The 21,345-nt window shown below is 40.3% G+C and overlaps 1 protein-coding gene across 2 annotated transcripts in view; it reads left to right on the top strand.

Annotated features, from left to right (window-relative positions):
* Positions 1-1,085: 1,085 nt before the first annotated feature.
* The window catches only part of SLC6A16 (solute carrier family 6 member 16), a 50,430-nt gene continuing 30,170 nt past the window's right edge, over positions 1,086-21,345 (top strand). The window contains exons 1-5 of one of the 2 annotated variants that reach the window (XM_032234522.1): positions 1,088-1,180; positions 4,222-4,423; positions 9,533-9,672; positions 16,612-17,401; positions 20,408-20,565. In XM_032234522.1, the coding sequence (XP_032090413.1) occupies positions 17,206-17,401; positions 20,408-20,565 (354 nt within the window). In that variant the 5' untranslated portion in view covers positions 1,088-1,180; positions 4,222-4,423; positions 9,533-9,672; positions 16,612-17,205. Of the gene's footprint in view, positions 1,181-4,221; positions 4,424-9,532; positions 9,673-16,611; positions 17,402-20,407; positions 20,566-21,345 lie in introns of both variants that reach the window. The other variant, XM_032234521.1, reaches the window with a different exon arrangement.

Genomic DNA, 21,345 nt, shown 5'->3' with positions numbered 1-21,345 from the left:
CATATCTAGCTAGCTCAGTTAATTTTATAAATGTGGTTCTATTACCAAGAAATTTGCCTTGTAAACTTAATTCTCCTTAAAAGGAGATTTGGGAGAAAAATGATTTTCTTTCAGGCTTCCTAATGTTATATTAACAAAATACATAAATAAAATAATTTTCCTTAATATAGTATCTCAGTACATACAATGACGGTTAATACAATACAATACAGTGCAATACAATAGCAGAGTTGGAAGGGACCCTGGAGGTCTTCTAGTCCAACACCCTGCCTAGGCAGGAAACTCTATACCATTTCAGACAAATGGCTATCCAACATCTTCTTAAAGACTTCCAGTGTTGGGGCATTCACAACTTCACTTGGAATACTGCATCATTTTCATCACCACAATGTAAAAAAGATGTGGAGACTCTAGAAAAAGTGCAGAGAAGAGCAACAAAGATGATTAGAGGACTGGATGCTAAAACATATAAAGAACAGTTGCTGGAATTGGATATGTCTAGTTTAATGAAAAGAAGGACTAGGAGGGATGTGATAGCAGTGTTCCAATGTCTCAGGGGTCTCCACAAAGAAGTCAAGCTATTCTCCAAAGCACCTGCAGGCAGAACAAGAAGCAATGGATGGAAACTAATCAAGGAGAGAAGCAACCTAGAACTAAGGAGAGCTTTCCTGACAACAATTAATCAATGGAATGAATTGCCTCCAACAAAGTTGTGGGTGCTCCAACACTGGAGGTTTTTAAGAAGAGTTTGGCAGCCGTTTATCTGAAATGGTATTAGGATTTCCTTTCTGAGGAGGTGTTGAAAGAAATGCCCTGCTGGGTGATGACTTTCCACAGAGGTTGGACTAGAAGTCCTCCAAAGTCCCTTCCAACTTGGTTACTGTATTCTAATAGTGGCAGGAGCTCTTTCTACATCCTGACCCGTAGCAAACTTCAAATGTAGGACCCGTATCGCCTCCCCCTCCGATTTAAAAAAACAGGAGCAACATTGATATGAGTGGAAAGGACGCGCCTCCCTGTACGCGAGGCAGGAGCGGGGATTGGGTCTGGTTCCGCCTCGCCCCTTCCCGCCCTGAGGGTTGGCTGATGCAACGTGGCCACGCTTGCAAATAGCCCCAGAGTCTGTATTTGGGCTCCTCGTGCCACGGTGAAGCCGATACGTCGGGATTCACAGGAACGGGTAAGGAGGGCAAAACCGGGGCAAGGTGGGCAGAAACTCTTCCGGGCAGGAGGCTATGAACGAGGGAGAAGAAACGCCGGGAGGACAAGTTTCCTTGCCCGCGGGATCACATTGCTGGGGCAGCTGCAGGATTAGAAAGCGAAGGCTTGCAAAGATAAAGCTCCTTTCTCTTTTCCAGCCCGTCTGTGCACGATACCCCTATTGCGGATTGCTTCCCCTGTTGGGAGTTCGTTCTGCTACCTGTCCAAAATTGCTGATGAGAGCCATAAATAGAATAAAACGAATAACGACCTTTGGGTGTCCAAGCAAAGGAGCTCTGAATAGCTCCCAATTTAGGAAAAGAGGCGGAGGGGAGGGGCTCTTATGGCGTAAAATGTGAGGCAGGAGAGGGATTGCAATATGAATTTATTAAAAGGTGTGTACTGCATAGGCTTTTTATGAGATTCAGAGTTAAAGCATGTTTTACTTATCCAGTTTCAAGTCTAGCTTTCTGCCTCTGGAACACCTTAACACAGGTACCGAAATTCACCTGTAGAATTCTTGATGTAATAATTAAAACCACAGCATCCATCTGATTTGATGCAGAGGTGACCCAGGATGCTATGCTTTCTGAATGAATACTTAAGAAAAGAATAGCCTTTGCTGTACCTGTTTAATACTTGCAGGTTTATTACAACATTGTTTGGAATTTTGCTGGCTGCAAAATTTGCCAGTCAATAAGATGCAAATGTTTTCTCCCCTTCTGAATACATACAGAATAAGATTTTGATCTGTTAAATAGTTTTGGCTAAAGTAAAGCTAGCCTTAGGTAGTAGATGGTGAGGATGTGGTAGGGAAGTGCTCTCTGTTCACAAATATAGTTATTATTCGACATAGGACCACAATTCAGCCAAAAACAACTTTGCTAAGCAAGGCAGTTAAATGTGTTTTGCACCGTTTTATGACCTTTCTTGCTCAGTTATTGAGTGAATCACTGCAGTTAAGTCAGTAACATAGTTGTGAAGTCAATCTGGCTTCCCTGTTGACATTGCTTGTCAAAAGGTGATCCACTTGTCCCAGGGACACTGCAACCATTATAAATTTGAACCACTTGCTAAATATCCAAAGTTTGATCATACAATAGTTGTGTGAAAAACAGTCCATAACACACATTTTCAGTGCTGTTGTAACTTTAGTCACTAAATGAATGGTCGGAAGTTGAGGATTACCTGTATGCATCTGAAGTTGAGGTATGGTTCTCTCACCAGGACTGAAATGTGTGTTGGTAAAAATTGCTGGTAAAAAAAGTTAGTATACTGTACATAGTGCATCCAGGATCAAGAAGAAATGCAATTTCTCAGTTGGCAAAATGTATTTGGAGATTCTCCATCATCCAGGTCAAGAGTTGTCTCAAAGGTGCTTTTTTCTTCTTCTTCAAATGGCGACTGGGCTGTTTTTTTCCCTTGAGGTAGAAGAAAACATTTTGCTTCTCATCCAAGAAGCTTATTATTAGTTTAGGAAGAAGAACGTATGACCTTCTTCAGGACTGATAAAGCTTTTTGGATGTGAAGCGAAATGTTTTCTTCTTCCTCAAAGAAAAAACAGTCCAGTTGCCTTTTGAAGGGGAAAAAAAACCTCCTTTGAGTTGCTCAATTGGCAATTGTACTGCGAAGGTTCATAACTGATATATAGGTTAAAAAGTATTAAAATTAAGACGTATATTTCTTGGCTGTAACTTTAGGGAAATCATTAATTTTGTTCACGAAGATGAACCCATGGTTTGAAAACACCTGTCTTCATCTATCTAAATGTTTTAAATAAAACATGACACACAAAAAAGTTGTTGAGACTACAGAAAGAGTACAGAAAAGAGCAACAAAGATGTTTGTGGGGCTGCAGGTTGAAACATACAATGAACAGCTGCAGGAACGGAGCATGTTTAGTCTAACGAAGAGAAGGACTAGGGATAACATGATAGCAGTCCTCCAGTATTTGAGAGGCTGTCACAAAGAAGAGGGGGGCAATCCATTCTGCAAAGCACCTGAGGGCAGGAGAAGAAATATTGGGTGGAAACTTACCAAGGAGAGAGCCAGTCTAGAATTAAGGAAAAATTTCCTGACAGAACAATCAGTGGAGCAATTAGCTTTCAGAAGTTGTGGGTGTTCCTTTAAAACTTTTAAGAAGAGATTGGATAGACATTTCTCAGGAATGGTATAAGGTCACCTGTTCGGACTAGAAGACCCCCATGGTTCCTTCTGATTCTGTTATTTTGTATTGCATACGTTAATATGTGGTCCTGTACACATACCCTATACATTATTATAACACCTATATGTTGCAGTGGAGCTATATTTGGAATTGGGTGTAAACTTTGGTGTTTGGGTAGGAGAATCAGTCAGCCCTTATAAAGGCAGTAGCAATGCCATGTTTACCACCTTGCAGTTTTCAATCATATGTCACAGAGATTGAGGAATAGGCTGAACCAAACATACGGAATTTGAAAAATTATCAATAGGTTATGCTAGAAGTACATTAATCGATGAAATAAAACTGTTTTGTGTGTTTAAGTTTGGATTGTTCCTTTGATGGTAAAGGAATTCATTTCCTGTACAAATTTTCCCTGTCACAAAACTATTATTAACCAATTGTTTAACACTAACAGCTGTCAAATATACTTCCTACCTAAAATATGCTGTTGAAATTGGGAGGGGGGGATTTGGAATAATTGATTATGGATTTAGGCAGATTCTTAGTCAGCTTTAACCTTAGAAAAATGAGTTAATTAAGAAATTGTTTCAGTTAATTATAGGGACATGTGTTGTGCAAATACAGCCTAAATTAAAAGGTTGGTATGTGTGCTTGTGCGAGGAGGAAAAATATGGGAAATAAATGCATGAGGATAAAAGCAAAGATATATTTCCCATGGACTCAACAGTATTTAGACACAAGCAATTGTGGTGTGTGGCTTGGGGTTGAGGGTGGAGTAGTTTTTATTCCAAAGGAGTAAACAGATGTGCCCATGATGGTGATAAGAGTTTAGGAGGATTTTTTTTTTCTCATAGTGAAAAAGGGTACTGGTTTGGAGACACTTCCATTGAAGGCCCTGACATTCCAGAAGCTGTGTATGCAGTAATAAAATTCAAGCCCAATCAGGAATTCCCTTGGAGCATCTGTTTCAACAGCATTAACTATTATGGTTATACTCTTACGACATTCTTATTCATGATGAACACCTGTCTTTTCTGGTGATGTTAGACCCTGGAGGTGAGCTCTCATTGACTGCCTTTGCATAACATAATTTAATTTCACATTAAAATATGAACCAAGCACATTTGTTGGTTCGCTCAACAGCCTGCTGATTAAATATATTCAATACTGCCTTTTCTAAAGGAAATATGTACAAGCACATAGTGCTACTTCCTCAGGTATTTCCACATAACTGAGGAAGGCTGGTTTACTCACTTATTTCAGAAGAGTGACCATGTTATGTCTCTAATCTTAAGTAAATACACTTGGGTGGAAATACGATCACTATAAAACAACACAGAGTTAGGTTAGGTTTAAAAAATGGTTGGCATAAAGTGATTCAAATTCAAATCACTTTATTTGACAAAATATCCGAAAAAAGATCAACATAACCCAATTATTATGAATTGACTAAACAAAGCCAAAGTTTTTAGGTGTACATTTTCCCCTTTGCCAAATAATTGCATTTTTTTGAAACATTGGTGGAATTTTATATACTGTGTCCTTTTTTACACGTATCACTAATTTATTCATTATTGCCTACACTGGACCACAAAGGGATTAATAGACATATTTTAGATGTGTGTTGTGGGAACCCTGCTTGTGAGGTTAGTTCTATATATGGGGCATTGAGTAAACTATAAAAATAAGTTGAGTAAACTATATTTCAGTTAACCCTGGCAAAATACTATATACCATACAAATGCATCCCAAAACTGTTTTTTTTCCCCCAATGTTGGCAATATGTTTTTTTCAATGTTGGCAATATATTGGCAATATGCAGCCCTGTGTTCTGTGATAATTCAATAGATTGTTGTTTAGTTACATGTGACTAAGCATACCCTCTCAAAAGAGACTAATTTGCTAATGTGTCCTCACTCATGTGTTTATGATTCCATAATATGGAAATGATTTCCAAGGTACTTCATAACTTTTCTTTTTTGTTCCCTAAAACTGAGAATTCTGGATAGCATTTCAACCATGTTCTGGTCTAGTTAAATTCTCCTTAGTTTTTCCAGGCTTATATCCAATACCTTCTACTGTGGTATAGACCAAGAGATCTTGTCAAAAATACTCAGACGGTAACGAACCTGAAGATAATTGCCTGTAAAGTTAAGCTGAGTTTACAATTAGCTGGTAAAGGAAATAAACATCAGATAGTCCTCAACTTACAACCATTTATTTAGTGACTATTCAAAGTTATAGCTGCGCTGAAAAATGTGATTTATGACTAGTCCTCACATTTGCAACTGTTGCAACATCTCCCGGTCATGTGATCAAAATTCAGGTGCTTGGCGACCGTCATATTTTTCCAACGGTTACAACATCCCAGGGTTATGTGATCACCTGTGATCTTCCCAGATGGCCTCTGACAAGCAAAGTCAGTGGGAGAAGTCGAAATCGCAAAATGAGTGACCACATTTATGAAACCAGGAGGAAAACAAAATTGATTATGAGAAAGGCCAATCTAAATTAAAAGTAGTTAAATTTAAAATACTTGTTTTGTGCCTTTTATAATGTTCATGTTTTTAATATTAACAATAATAAAATGAATTTATATCTTTGGTTTTTAACTTAGCTGTATGCCACCCAGAGTCATTTGACTATGCAGCTATATAAATATGATGAATAAATATGTTTAGAAGGGTAATAGGAGCAAGGGGGAGCAATCTTAATTTGTAATAGTCTCCTAATCTAAGAGAGGAGGTTAAGTGGCAAGTCGATGGCTTGTGTCACTTTTTTAATGAGTGCTTCTAAAGTGATTGAGGGCTTTGATGCCAAGGCTTGTAGGTCACATTGTAACATGATACTAAACTGGGCACAAGAAGGTGGGTGGTACAGAGATTTTTGAACTGGCTCTGGGACTAGGACTTTGTGCCATTTTGGATTAGAGAATTGTGGGCATAGTTTCTTGCAGAAATATATGGGCTTCAGTAGATCGAATTCCAAAATTGGGGCTGGCTGCATGCAGCACTTTGTAATAGGCTGCCAAGGCATTAACTGGTACTTCAATAAGTTATGGCAACTCACCTGCTATCTTTGCATTTTTACATGGTTGTTTTGTTTGAGCATTACATCTGAATACGCAAACCTATTTGTAGGGGTTCTGAGAACCCAGCCATTCTCTCTGTGCTCAGTCAATATGAATGGAGAGGACCAATCCTTCACTGCAAATGTATTACAGGTAGTCCTCAACTTACAACCATTAGTTCAACAAACATTTGAAATTAAACCAGTGCTGGAAAAAAAATGACTTAGGATTGGTCCTCGTAGTTATGACCATCACAGTCCCTGTGGTTGCATAATCAAAATTTGGGCACTTGGCAGTGGCATGTATGGACGGTAGAGGCATCCGGAGGTCACATGATTGTCAAAATCAGTGGGAGAAGTCAGGTTTGCTTAATGACAGCATGATTTGCTTAATGACTGCAGTAAAAGAGGTCATAAAATTGGAGGTGATTCACTTAACAACTGCTTCATTTAGCAATGGATGTTTTGGTCCCAGTTGTAGTTGTAAGTTAAGGATACTTGTACTATGTTAATTAAAGCCTCCTATGAAATTTTGAGCATGCTTTTTCCAAGTGACCAAAATGTATGGATATCACACGTGACAAGAGGAACCTGGCCTTGGATGATATTAACTGTTGCCAATTTCAATACTCTGGCAAATCTTTTTCCATCTTGTGAGGACATAACCGCAGCCAGATGCAGGCATGTTCAATTTAAGTGTCGCTAAAGCATGAAGTGAATAGGGGATTTGAGGTTAGAAGAACATGTGCAAAGATGGGAATCTGTATTTAAATATTTAAATATTATGTTATTATTATGGGAAACTCAATCCTGGGAGAGCTAGTGTAGGCTGAAAGAGGGGCTTGTTTCCCCATCCATCGAATACATCACATTTGCTTCTTGTTAAATTAGTGTGTTCTGTGAGTACATCTATTGTGGCTTCAAGCTACAACTTAGTGTGATATGTGCACCAAACCTCTCTCAGACCTGTTCTAACCACCATAACAGGCTGCCTCTTGCTAAGAGGTCAGATATATTGCAAAATAAAATGAACTTAATACCAGCATGCCCTTAGCATTTCTGTAACCGACTTCAGATCACTGAAAACCTGTTTAAGAGGAACCTGACTGCTTGAGGCCATAAACAGATGGAATGCTCTCTTTTTTAAAAAAAAAGAAAAGAAAAATAATAATAATTATGTGTTGGTTCCTTTTTCTGGGAAACATTTGGGAATAAAGACAAGAGACTGATAAGTATCTTTTCCTGTTAAGATATATTAACATAATTTTGTTTTTACTTGAAAACCACTTTTGGACTGCTTGAAATGGAAAAAAAATATGAAACGTTGATTCTAGGTTTTGCTGATTAGATTTGTTGTTATGGAAATGGCTAGTACATATTATTATATAAAAGTAAAAAGTTGGGGTGTCCTTTTATTATCTTTTTTCTATTGCACCAGAAGGAGTCAGAAGTCAATGCTTTTTTTTTTCTTCTCCCCCTCTGTCTTACACTTTTCTCTCTTTTCATTTCTCTTCCTCATTATACCATTATTTTGATAATAAAATTTAACAACAGGATTTCAAAATGTATTGAATTGATATGATCAGAGACTAGCAAACTCATCTGCTCAGTATGACCAAAACACTCCCTGAGGACCACCTCATGTGTCCTTGAATATACTGTGCTGTGAGAGTCCCCTTCGACTTTTTGTCTCCTCTCAATTTCTCTCCTGCCAATTCTCAGCACTCCATATCTGGGCTGCAAAAATCCAGATGATCATTAGAAGGCAGTAAAGGGTTACATTTGCTGCCTCTACAGGCCATCTGGAGTTTTGCAGTCCAGACATGATGTGCCCAACTTGATCAGTTTCCATTGCAGTCCCAGAGGATAATTTTGAGGCAACAACTCCATTGCTTATTCATCTATATGTTTTCTTTGGAGAAAGCAAACAAGGAAATAAGGGCCAAGGCGCTGAGAGGACTACAGCAGCCAGCAGTGCATCATCGATTGTGTCATCTTTCTGTACATGACAGGATTTGTGTGAAAAAGCCACAAGCTGATCACACTGTTGTTCACTATCATTCGAACCCAGAACATTGAGCAATAGGGTTGCGATTTGGTAGAAAGATGGTTATTTGGAGCAACCAGGGGCCCATGGGTAATACCTGTCTACCTCTCTTTAAAGTAGAGGTACTTTCTTTAAAGTAGATCTATAGATCATCTCCCAGAATACTCTAGGCAGCATTGCTACCTGGGGTATTCTGGGAGTTGAAATTCATATATCTTAAAATGGCTAAGGTTGGGAAATATTGCTTTAAAGGATTGGCCACACAATGTTGGGCAAAGATGCAGCTGCTTTAAGGGGTTGGGGCAGGGGTGAAATCCACTTAACTTTGCTATCGATTTGGTAGCAATGTGAGCTTTGCCCAAACCAGTAGTAAAAAAATGCTTTAAAAAGTTCCGGCAATCAGCTGAGCAATAGTCAGCTGTGCAGTGTGATTTCTATCTAATATAAATCATTGCTGACTGTCACACATCTGACTACCAGTTCACCCGAACTGATAGCATTTCACCCCTGGTTTTCTGTGATAGATTTCATATTATACGTATGTTTTCATGTTATTTGTTTTTCGAATTGGTCAAATCTTATTTTGGAATTCCTTTGGGATTATATTACATGTTAAAGCCCGTGTGTTGTCTGTTACCATTCTGAGACAGAATCTCAAAAGACTTCATCTTTGTTGTATTAATAATTCTTGAAGACTTTATAAATTCTCTCTCCATTGTTCAAATGTCTGTTCATTTTTCACAAATTTAAATATTTAATATAAAAACAAGTAGTGGTAAAATCTGGATTTTTCATTTTTATTCATCCCATATTTTTAGCATGCTACCTAATAATCCCTTATAGCTATATTTTGTTTTATTGGCATCAGATCAAACATACTTATACAACCCTTGGTCAGATTGTATCATTTTAAAATGGTTGTTTCATTGAAATTGGAGAAATTGTATAATTTTATGTCTCATAAGGTTTTAGGGGTTTTAATAGCAAGTATACAAATAAATGAATTTCTGAATGAATGCTATTAATTTAAGGCTGTTATTCTGTTTCAGAGACTGCTGCACCACAGAAATTCAGTTTGTGAACCACAAAAATCCAGAAGCTGCAAAAATAGAGGAAGGTGGGATCATTGCCCTGAAACACATATACCCACTGCATACTTGTGTGATCACTTGAAAAGCCTACTTCATAGGTAAGTTCACAAACCCTGTATCCTTTTGAGTAAATGTGATTTAATTGGAACCACGATTATCTTTGTCACCTTTTATCATAAGCGAAATGGAATCAAATGATTAATTAAGCAAACTCAGAGTTGTTTGTTCTAACTGCTAGGGACTATTTTAGGCAAAGGTAATTATTTCCATAGTCCTTTTAATAAAACTTGTTTGAAGTACAAAACATTCAGAACTAAGCCATTGCAAAATACAAGATTATAAAGCTGTGTTAGAGTATCTACATTGCACACAAAAGTTCCAGATTCAATTCTTGATGTTTTTGATATCAGGAATCAAATATAGAAGCTAATCAGAAACCCCTTTGTGCCCATTCATAGATTGGTCTACTTTTATCTATATACATAGATTAAAGCCAAATATCACTCACTCATCATGAAATCTCTAGAACCGTAAAGTCTACAAACTTGAAATTTGGCACATATGTTCCTCTTCACTTCTAGGTGCTCACTAAGAAAGGATTTTTCAAAATGATAATCAGATCATTACTATTTCTTATACAGTAATTAACACGGTCTGATGCTAAGGAGTTCTATTTCCCCTCCCCACTTTAAAAGAACTCTGTTCCAACTGCATTGCCTTATATTAACACGCTCTGATGCTAAGGAGTTTAGACATTCTACTCCCCTTCCCCACCTGAAAAAAACTCTGTTCCAACTGCCAGTTGCCTCACATTCTGTTATCTCAGTTAAAACTGGCAGACATTCCACTCTTTCACTCAGGAGCGGTTTACAGTATTAAACTTCACCAAAATGTCTATGACTTCCACCTATGCAACTGCTTTCGGACTCAAGGTGGCGGGATCGATATTTCCATATGTGTTTTAATCACAGATCACCACTAAGCCAATGAATTGAACCGGAGTGAACCGGATTTCTCCTACATTGCCCAATCACATAGTTTCGTCGCGAAGCACAGGTATTCAGCTAGTTAAAAATAAAATACAGATGAAAGAACTTGGACTAATACACCACCCAACATTCATCTACAGTTTCGTCTCATTCCAGATATTTTCTCTATTCTGATAAAGTTCTGAAGACAGGTTAGAACCTGGAGTGATCTGCAAATTATAATAAATTCAAGTCTTTTCGTACTATTGTCTGTCCCTAGCCTTATCTATCAAAGAGGCAGTTAAATGTACCCTGGACATTTTTGCTTAGGGGGCCAACTGTCATATCATGTGAAAGTTCTTTTGTAATTACGTACCCACAACACACTGGTCTTGCTTCACAATTTGATTTAAGATAACTGCCTTGAAGAACCAAAAGTCGTTTATGTGTAATTTGCAGAGCTAAAGATAGAAAAGTCTCTCCCAATTTGTGGGAGATTAAGGTTAGCAAACAAAGCCATGAGGTATTTGCAGAGGACAACTGGCATTTATAATCTTGTTCCAGGGCTGCCCCCTTTTTTCAATTCTCTCTCTCTCTTGGTGGCTGGCACCCATTGCTGCCTTTCCTATCTGACCTTCCCTTGTTCCATGAAGATTAGATCAACCTCAGTTTCTCATTGTGAGAAATATTTTTTTGCATAGATGGAAGAACTGGGAAAAAAGAGCACAAAACAAAGGATCACCACTGGCACAAAGCCAGGCTTATTGTTGGAATTAACTTTCCTAGTGAAGATTGCTCTCTCTCTCTCTCACACACATACACATACGAACACACACATAATTTTGTTGTTCAGTCACTAAGTCATGTCTGACCCTATGGACACCAGGCCTTCTTCCTCCTTTATTTCTGGAGTTTTTCCAAAATTCATGTTCATTTCATCAATGACTCTATCTATCTATCTATCTATCTATCTATCTATCTATCTATCTATCTATCTATCTATCTATCTATCTCATTCTCTGCCGTCTCCTTCTCCTTTTGCCTTCAATCTTATCCAAAACCAGGTTCTTTTCCAATGAGTCCTTTCTTCTCATTAGGTGGCCAAAGTATTTGAGCTTCAGCTTCAGTATCTGTCCTTCCAAAGAACGATCAGGGTTGATTTCCTTCAGGATTGACTGATAATTGGTCGACTAATAATCGACCAATTAGATCCCACAGATTAGGCCTCCTCCGAGTTCCATCAGCCAGTCAATGTCGACTGGCAACCACGCAGAGGAGAGCCTTCTCTGTGGCAGCTCCGACCCTATGGAACGAACTCCCCGTGGAGATTCGTACCCTCACCACCCTCCAGACCTTCCGCATAGCCCTTAAAACCTGGCTGTCCCGACAGGCCTGGGGCTAAAGACCTCACCGTACCCGAATTGTATGAATGTTGTGTTTTTTAACGAAGCACTGTCCTATATGTAACTTGGTTTGTCTCCCCCTCCTTTTGAATTGTGAGCCACCCTGAGTCCCCCCAGGGAAAAGGGTGGCATACAAATATTAATAAATACCTAAATACCTAAATAATGCTTAGTTAAATAATCCTGATTTTTAGGGCTTTACAGACTAACGTCAGCATCATCACTTAGCCTCCAGAAAGCACTTTCAGTATTGGTTTTCTGTATGGTCCTATCTAGATATCCCATTTACCAAAGGAGTAGTTGCATGCTGCACAATATGGAATTTCTCTGTCCTAAAAAGAACATTCCTGTAGACCACGTGACAACAACCCAGTTGTGAGATGATTAGGCCCAGGCTATGTGCATGTTCTTTTAGCATAGAGATTTCCAAACTTGACAATTTTAAGACTTGTGCATGGCTGGCTGAGGAATTCTGGAAGTCTTAAAGTTGCCAAGTTTGGAGACTCTTGCTTCAGCAGAAATGACATTTCATTCAGATCAAGCTACTTTCCTTATTCTCAAGCTGAAGAATCATCTGTCCAGAGACCCATGTGTTTCAGGTAGAAAGTACCCAGTTAAGAACGTCCAACTTGCAGACAAAATAGTGGGAGGAAGTAGTACTATGTATGTTCACTGCCTTGCTAAGTGGCTAAGACACTGAGCTTGTCAATCAGAAAGGCCAGCAGTTCGGTGGTTCGAATCCCTAGCGCCATGTAACGGAGTGAGCTCCCGTTACTTGTCCCAGCTTTTGCCAAAATAGCAGTTCGAAAACATGTAAAAATGCAAGTAGAAAAATAGGAACCACCTTTGGTGGGAAGGGAACAGCGTTTCGTGCGCCTTCGGCATTTAGTGATGCCAGCCACTTGACCCCCAGAGATGTCTTCGGACAGGGCTGATTCTTTGGCTTTGAAATGGAGATGAGCACCAGCCCCTAGAGTCAGGAATGACTAGCACATATGTGCGAGGGGAACCTTTACCTTTACTAATAAACACAGTCATTATTTATTTAAAGCAATTATTTATAAAGTAACAAACACAGGATAAATATACTTGGTACTTAATGAATGGACTGCCTATTACTAAAAAGGTGGAAGGTGTTCTCCTTCCTCAAGATGATAAACCATTGAAGCTGTGCAGTGTTTTCATGAAGTATCGTAGACATGCATTTTTAATATACAGCTTGTCAGCTCAAGGGGGGAAAACGCTTTCCATCGTTTCTAGTAACAGTGCATTCATAAATACCACTTACATACAAATTCAAAAAAGATTTAGGGATGGAACTTGTTCTGAAATTAGAGACAGTCTGTACTAAGATTCAGCTTTATTTTTTTTATGGCCCACTAGCGGAACTGGCAGCAGATTCGGACAGTGACGAGTTTGGGGAGGAACATAGGCCAGTCCTGGAGTCTGGGGAAGGCTCTGATGAGGGTTCTGCGTCAGAGGCAGGGAAGGGGCCAGAGGCAAAAGCCACTTACAGCTGCCTTCTGAGTCTGGAGCCTGTTCCCAGTGTGTGCATGCACAGAGTTGCCAGATGAAGGGAACAGCTAAAGAACAGGGGTCGACTTGGGAGTAAGGCCACAGATGGACAATGAATGGGCCCTCCCAGAGGAAATAAAAGAGAAGCAAAGGGGGAGTGGAGTTTGCAGGAGACAATTAGTTTGGTTAATTGGTTCGTAAGTCTCCGAGACTTTTTGCCAACTTTTACAGATATCGGCCTGTCAGCTTTCCAAGCCAGATAAGGTCTGTGTTTGTAAATCCACTTTGCTAGATGTGAATGAGCAGAATTCACAGTACATTAATAAAAGGTTTTTTTGTCAGGACAAGAAGCTTGCTTCATGCACTTGGAAATCCTAGATCAGGACAATTCTATTAGCCTTCATTCACTTCAGGCAATTGTCAAACACCAGGTTAGCTGTTCCTGTTTGAGGGGAAAGTATGTGGAGGAAGTTAATTACCATCTGCACATGGATGACATCATACTTCACATATCTTGATGACCATCCCTGGTTGGTTATTGCAGAGGAACAAATTGGAACTAAAGCAGGGATGTCAAACTCGCAATGATATGTCATCATCACATGATGTATGACAACTTTTTTCCCCTTCGCTAAAATTGGGGGGGGGAGCGCGTGATGCATCTGGCCCGCAGGCCGTGAGTTTGACACCCCTGAACTAGAGGATCCCATAGTGCAACCGCTATGAAGATGCAATAACTTTCCCCTACCACTGTAACTTAAAAATTCCAGCTCCTCACTCATAGAGCTACTCCACTGATAACTCCATGATCAGTAATGTTAAAAACATCCACACGAATCTGCATAGGAGCCCTTTCTGAGGATCATTACTCATAGCAACCAAACTGTTTTAGTGGCTCTGAAACCAAACTATGAAAGGCATCACTTGGGTGGGCCAATCTATGTTTGGCGCTCTCTTGTTCAGGAACCTGCGGCTCTTGGTGTATCCATAAACACAATAGCTTCAACTAAATTATGATACATAATTTGAGAATACAATGAGGATGATTTTATCTTCAAATTCCTTTAAATCTTACTGTAATTGCACGATGACGGACGTATCGGTGCTGGTAGAAATCTCTTTTTCAGCAGAAAAGAGTTAAGAAGAACACAAAAGGGAGTTCCCAGGAGTTGAATTGGAAGGTGGTAAGCTATATTTTAGAATTAGGTGGAAATGTTTTAAGAATTTAACTCACAATATGAAGAAGTGAAAAGAAGTGGGAAAGTTTGGTCTAGGATTATAAAGGAGAACAAGAAAGAAGCAAGAAGTAGCTATGTAAATCTCATCAGTTTGGCAAGTTTGATCTCCCTTAATGAGATTCGCATAGCTACTGCTTTTTTATTTCGTATTTTCCAGTGCATTATAAAAGACTTAAGCGGAAATAGGTTTGGATAATTTATTTTTGTTAATGTTTTTAGTTCTTATAACTAAAAGAAATAACAAGAGTTTCTGACAGTTATCAGTCTGTAGAAAAAAATTAATGAATATCTTTATTAAACATGGTAAATCCAGGTTTTTCCTCAAGATAAATCTGCTACCCCGACAAATGGAGAATTTGCTCACATTTTTCTTTTCCATCTCTGGCTATTTCATGAGAGCTAGCTTTTCTTTCTCAGCCACAAACAGCCATTCTGTTTGTTTAGAGAGAGAGAAAAAGAAAGTTTCAAATTTACCAGGACGTTTTGTAAAGCATCTAAATTATATGTGCTTATGTCAATTTGAATAATTATAGAAGCCACCATTAGGACAAGAAGAATGAACACTTTGAGGCAGTTTGAATCTCCCTGACCAAAATATAGACATGTCCAAAAAAAAGAGTTGAAAAGCATGTTGTTCTGGGGAATGTTTGGCTTTTTCTTTTCACTTGATGGCCATCAATAAATACTTATTAAGTTTCTGAACATGGAACCAAAAACAGTTCCAGAACAGGCAATGACTTGATTTATCTCCCCTTCTGTTATTTTCTCTTCATTTTCAGGCAAAAAAATGTGTACTACTACTATTTCTTCTTCCTCCTCCTCCTCCTTCCTCTCCTTCTTCTTCCTCTCTTTCTCCTCCTCCTGCTCCTCCTCCCGCCCCCCCCCACCTCTCACACACATTCACATCAGAATTCAGAAATGCAGTGCGCCACAGAATTTACTTTGGTATGTCAGTTAAAATTGGGCATGGGCCCTATCCTCAAGGTTATCAGCCAAACATTTACATGCACAAAAGAAAGGGGAGGGAGATCAGTTTTCATATTGCCAAAACAAATGGGTAAGTTCTTCACAGAACATTCTATCCCAATGAGGCCAGGCTGAATTTTTTTAAAAGATTTTCCTCTTCAGACGTAGTTGTTGAGGCAATTGGTGCCTTTTAGTCCTTTCTCCAGTAGTATATCAGTGGTACTTTTCCCTTGGAACAGAAAGTTTTACTCTTGGATTCTGAAAGCAGGCTCCCTTTGTGGCCAGCCTCTAGGTTGGTTTTTTATATTTGCTGTACCAATTTACTGGGAAGAAGGAGTCCCAATTTTCATTCTTCATCCTGCAAGCTACATCCAAACTGAGCTGAGGAAATTATCCCTAAACTTCTAACCTGGCTGAACCTACATTTTGAATTAAATTTCAGTTTCTGGTTTAGAGGAACCTTTTGTTTATCCAAGCAAGAAAAAGGAACGAACGAACATACATACATACATACATACATACATACATACATACATACATACATACATACATACATACATACGAAACATTGATCTATTAGAGTAACACTAGTGTGTGTAGAGGATGGATGGATGGATGGATGGATGGATGATAGGAGAGGGAGAGAGCAGTGTTTCTCAAATTTAGCAACTTTAAGATACATGGACTTCAACTCCCAGAATTCCATGCTGGCTTGGAATTTTGGGAGATAAAATCCATATATCTTATAAGTTGCCATGGTTGAGAAACATTAATACAACAGAAGGAATCATCTGGCAATTCTCTGAATTTAAGGGGTGTTTCTGTTTTTTCCAAGCTGGTGTTTAACAGCCAGGATTGTGGCTCCCGAATTAATCTTAACATTTCAACTAATTGTTTTGGGTGGATTGTCCATTCATTCAACCTCTTTGTCACTGTTTCTTTTCTAGATTTGCTTCTTGAAGAACTTCCTCCAGCATGTGTCTATAAATAAATCATATTACATGCACAGTTCATTAAGCCAAATAAAGTATTTTTTTTCTCATTTAAAACTCTGCTATTCATGCATACAGTGACCCAAAACAAATTTGATAGGTTATGACTGAAGACAGATAAGTTCATTGAAATACGTTCTAAACCTATAATCAAAAACGTATTGTATTGTGCTAATACTATACACACGCACATAACACATACACACATTTTATTTTTTTAGATATACTTAGGACATGTTAGTGCCTCTGAAATTGCATGACAGTGTGAGGGCATAAAGCTGTTTTCAAATACTAAATACCTGACGGGTGAGCATACATTTCCTAGCCAATAAGGGATCTATTGTCAATGTGCAAAGATTCCATACACTTAGAAGAGTGTAGTTAACCTTTTTCTAGTACTACACTTGAAAAGAGTTCTAGATCAGGGAAGAGGGAAATCTGCTGTGTAACTTCTAATTAAGCAGAGACTAATATTTAGGAACATAAGTTCTGCATCAGTGTGTATCCACATATACATTGGTGTGTTTGGGTTACATACTCTCTCCCTTGATGGAGAAATCCAAGGTAGATCTAGAAGTAGCTGGAGACCCTGAAGGTGAATCCCATCAGGATCTTTTGTCTGATGAACCAGATGCCCGCCCTACCTGGGGATCAAAGGCTCAATATATCCTCGCCCAGGTTGGCTTTTCTGTTGGACTCGGCAATGTCTGGCGTTTCCCCTACTTGTGTCATCAAAATGGTGGAGGTAAGCAGTTTGCCAAATTTGGGACTTGGGACTTCTATTGCAAGATTCTCTCCCTTATTTCTAAGAAATTATGATTTCTCAGAAATGACTCTGAAATAGCAGCTTATAAAGCTCTGTTATAATTTCAGTATCTTCATCTTTTTACTATTCTATATGTATGTAATATCTAAAATTTAGATACTAGGTTTCCCTGTAAATGGAAAAGGAATGATTTTCTGAGTTAAAGTACAAATAGCAACTAGGCCACGTTAGCAGTTTGGTCAAAAGCAGGCAGATAACTGAAATGGTAGATCTGTTACAGAATACATTATCTACCAATTTAAATACTTATTTTCATGGTGTGAGAATTGGAGACTCTAGAGCAGTGTTTCTCAACCTTGGCAACTTGAAGATGTCTGGACTTCAACTCCCAGAATTCCCCAGCCAGCGAATGCATTCGCTGGCTGGGGAATTCTGGGAGTTGAAGTCCAGACATCTTCAAGTTGCCAAGGTTGAGAAACACTGCTCTAGATTTTCACAATTTTAGTTATCTAGTTGCCCAGGACAAACTTACAAAGATCACCACACACTCAATTTCTAAACAGTGTTGTCTGAAATGAATGCTTTCACAATAAAGAAAATTCTAAATATTTGGAAACAGTATGTTTAAACAATTTTCTTTTAACTGTAACAACAAATCATACATGTGATCCATTTCATCAGCTTTAAAATGGTTCAACATTTCAAGGCAGGGGTCCAGTGATGGGATTTAATTTTTTTTACTACCAGTTTTGTGGGTGTGGCTTGGTGGGCGTGGCTTTGTGGGTGTAGCAGAGGAAGGCTACTGTAAAATCTCCATTCCCTCCCCACTCCAGGGGAAGGTTACTGCAAAATCTCCATTTCCTCCTGATTTCCTCCCATTTCCTCCTGGTGGCCTTTCAGCTCCGTCGGTCCTTGGAGGAAACCGATTATCTAGACGCCTTCCAATCTGGTTTCAGGCCTGGCTACAGCACGGAAACTGCTTTGGTCGCACTGACCGATGATCTCTGGAGAGCCAGAGACAGGGGCCGTGCCTCCATTCTGGTGCTCCTGGACCTCTCAGCGGCCTTCAATACCATCGACCATGGTATCCTGCTGCGGCGGTTGCGAGAGGTGGGGGTGGGAGGCACCGTTTTTCGGTGGTTCTCCTCCTACCTCTCGGGCAGGTCGCAGTCGGTGTTGGTTGGAGGACAGAGGTCGACCCCTAGGCCCCTTAATTATGGGTCCTGCAGGGGTCGGTCCTGTCCCCCTCCTGTTCAACATTTATATGAAGCCGCTGGGAGAGATCATCCGACTGCACGGGATAGGATACCACCAATACGCGGACGATACTCAATTGTATCTGTCCACCCCGTGCCAACTCAGTGAAGTGGTTGACGTGATGTGCCAGTGCCTGGAGGATATGAGGGTTTGGATGGGGGTGAACAGACTGGCTCTCAATCCTGACAAGACCAAGTGGCTTGTGTTTTTTCCTCCCACAAATTGGCTTAGTATTCCATCTCTCAGGCTGTGGGGTGAAATTATATGCCCCTCAGACAGGGTTCGCAATTTGGGAGTCCTCCTGGACCCACAGCTGACTTTAGATCACCACTTGTCGGCTGTGACCAGGGGGGCGTTTGCCCAGGTCCGCCTGGTGCACCAATTGCGTCCCTACCTGAACCGGGAGGATCTTACAACAGTCACTCATGCCCTCATGACCTCAAGACTGGACTACTGCAATGCGCTCTACATGGGGCAGCCCTTGAAGAGTGTTCGGAGACTCCAGTTGGTCCAGAATGCAGCAGCGCAAGCGATTGTGGGTGCACCCCGGTACACCCACGTTACACCTATCCTCCGCGAGCTGCACTGGCTGCCTATTGGTCTCCGGATACGCTTCAGGGTGCTAGTTATTACTTATAAAGCCCTACATGGTATTGGACTTGGGTACTTGAGAGACCGCCTTCTGCCGATTACCTCCCACAGACCCATTCGATCCCACAGATTAGGCCTCCTCCGTATTTCATCTGCCAGCCAATGTCGGCTGGCGACTACTCGGAGGAGGGCCTTCTCTATGGCTGCCCCGGCCCTTTGGAACGAGCTCCCCGTGGAGATTCGGACCCTCTCCACTCTTTAGGCCTTCCGGACGGCCGTGAAGACCTGGCTGTGCCAGCAAGCCTGGGGTTGAGTTCCCTCCCCCCTACTTGAATTTGCTGTGTCTGTTGTGCTTTTAAACTGTTTGTATTGTTTGTTTGTCTTTGTCTCACTTTTTGTAATTTTCCTCTCCCTTGGCTTTGTTCAGCCGCCCTGAGTCCCTTCGGGGAATAGGGCGGCCTACAAATTGAATAAAATCCAAATCCAAATCCAATCAGCTGGGACTCGGGAGACAGAGAATAGAAGAGGGCGGGGCCAGTCAGCGGTGGTATTTACCAGTTTTCTGAACCACTCAAAATTTCCGCTAGCGATTCTCCAAAACTGGTCAGAACCTGCTGAATACATTGCTGCAGTGGCAGCCAGGTGGCGGGTGGGGGGGGGAAATGTTCTGTGTGATCAGCAGGCGCATGTGTGCACTGCCCACTGTTCACACAAATGGAGCGAGTGTGAGTGCCAGCTGCTCGCAAAAATGGAGTTTCATGCACAAAGGTCACTTGTACAACCTCATTCCAAACAGGCCATGGCCCGATAGTGGCCCAGGGGTTGGAGACCCATGCTTTATATATGGATATAAATACCTGGTTAAATAGTCTTGCTTAATGCTTAAGGGGAAGGAAGGGGAAGCACAGAAAGAGAACAGAGGCATAAATGCAAGAGACATTCAGAATACGATCCATAAACTATATTAATCTCTTAAGAGAAATGAAGGGCAAAAGGCATATTTAAAGGAGAAGATCCATTCTTTAGCAAGCAAGGGCAGTATTTGAGGTTTGCTTAACCTGCTTTCAACCAGTTTAGTGTCGTGGAATAATTGCCAGAATGACTGGAATCTGTAAAATGTTGCCTCTTGTTGGACAGGTTCCTTTCTGCTTTTATACCTGTTGCTCCTCTTCATCATTGGAATTCCCCTCTTCTTCCTGGAACTGGCCGCTGGGCAGATTATCCGACAGGGCAGCATTGGCGTCTGGAAGCACATCAGCCCTCGCCTAGTAGGCATTGGCTTTGCAAGCTGTGTGGTAAGTGCCATGTCACCATTCTTCTAAGTCTGACGTTTATTTATGTTTTGAAAAGAAAAAAAAAGTCCTTCAGAGTAAACCAACTGGTGAGAAAAATACAATTGATTAACCTTCCCATTAATCAAAAGGAACGTTTTTATTTTTTTACTTACTTAATTAATTTGCTGCCTACCTTGCCACCAGGCGACTCTTAGCAGCTTACAGCCTATATACTGTATTTTTGGACTATAAGACACACTGGTGTATAAGACGCACCAAGATTTCAAAGAAGTAAGTCAGAAAAAAATTTTTTGCCTTCCCCCAGTCCCCAGCAGCACTCTGTACGCTTCAGCAGGGCTGGGATAAGGCAAAAACATCCCAATTTTTGCTAAAAACAGCCACATGGTTCGCAAAAATGGGACGTCGCTTCAGGAAGCCCAAAATGGCTATATTCATTGTATAAGATGTACCAACATTTCCACGCTCTTTTTTGGGGGGGCGGGGGAGATGCGTCTTATACTTTGAAAAATACGGTACATTCCCTATGGCACGTTTTTCTTTAGGAGGCTTCGCACCATCCAAAGCAGAAAAACTAGATTCTGTAATTGCTTTATACCATTTAGTATCAACCTTGTTAAATCTCAAGACTCTTTTTCCATTATGTATTCTAAATCAGGGATCCCCAACTTGTGGGCTGTAGTCCCACTAATGGGCTCTGAGGGGTTTGCAACTGGACCATGGAAATGTCCAGCAAGCATGCCTTCCTCTTCATTTGCGAGCAGTTCGCGAGCACATGCGCAC

This window comes from Thamnophis elegans, chromosome Z, assembly GCF_009769535.1.
Source record: "Thamnophis elegans isolate rThaEle1 chromosome Z, rThaEle1.pri, whole genome shotgun sequence".
NCBI classification, from domain to species: domain Eukaryota; kingdom Metazoa; phylum Chordata; class Lepidosauria; order Squamata; family Colubridae; genus Thamnophis; species Thamnophis elegans.
This window is presented reverse-complemented; position numbering and strand designations above follow the sequence as displayed.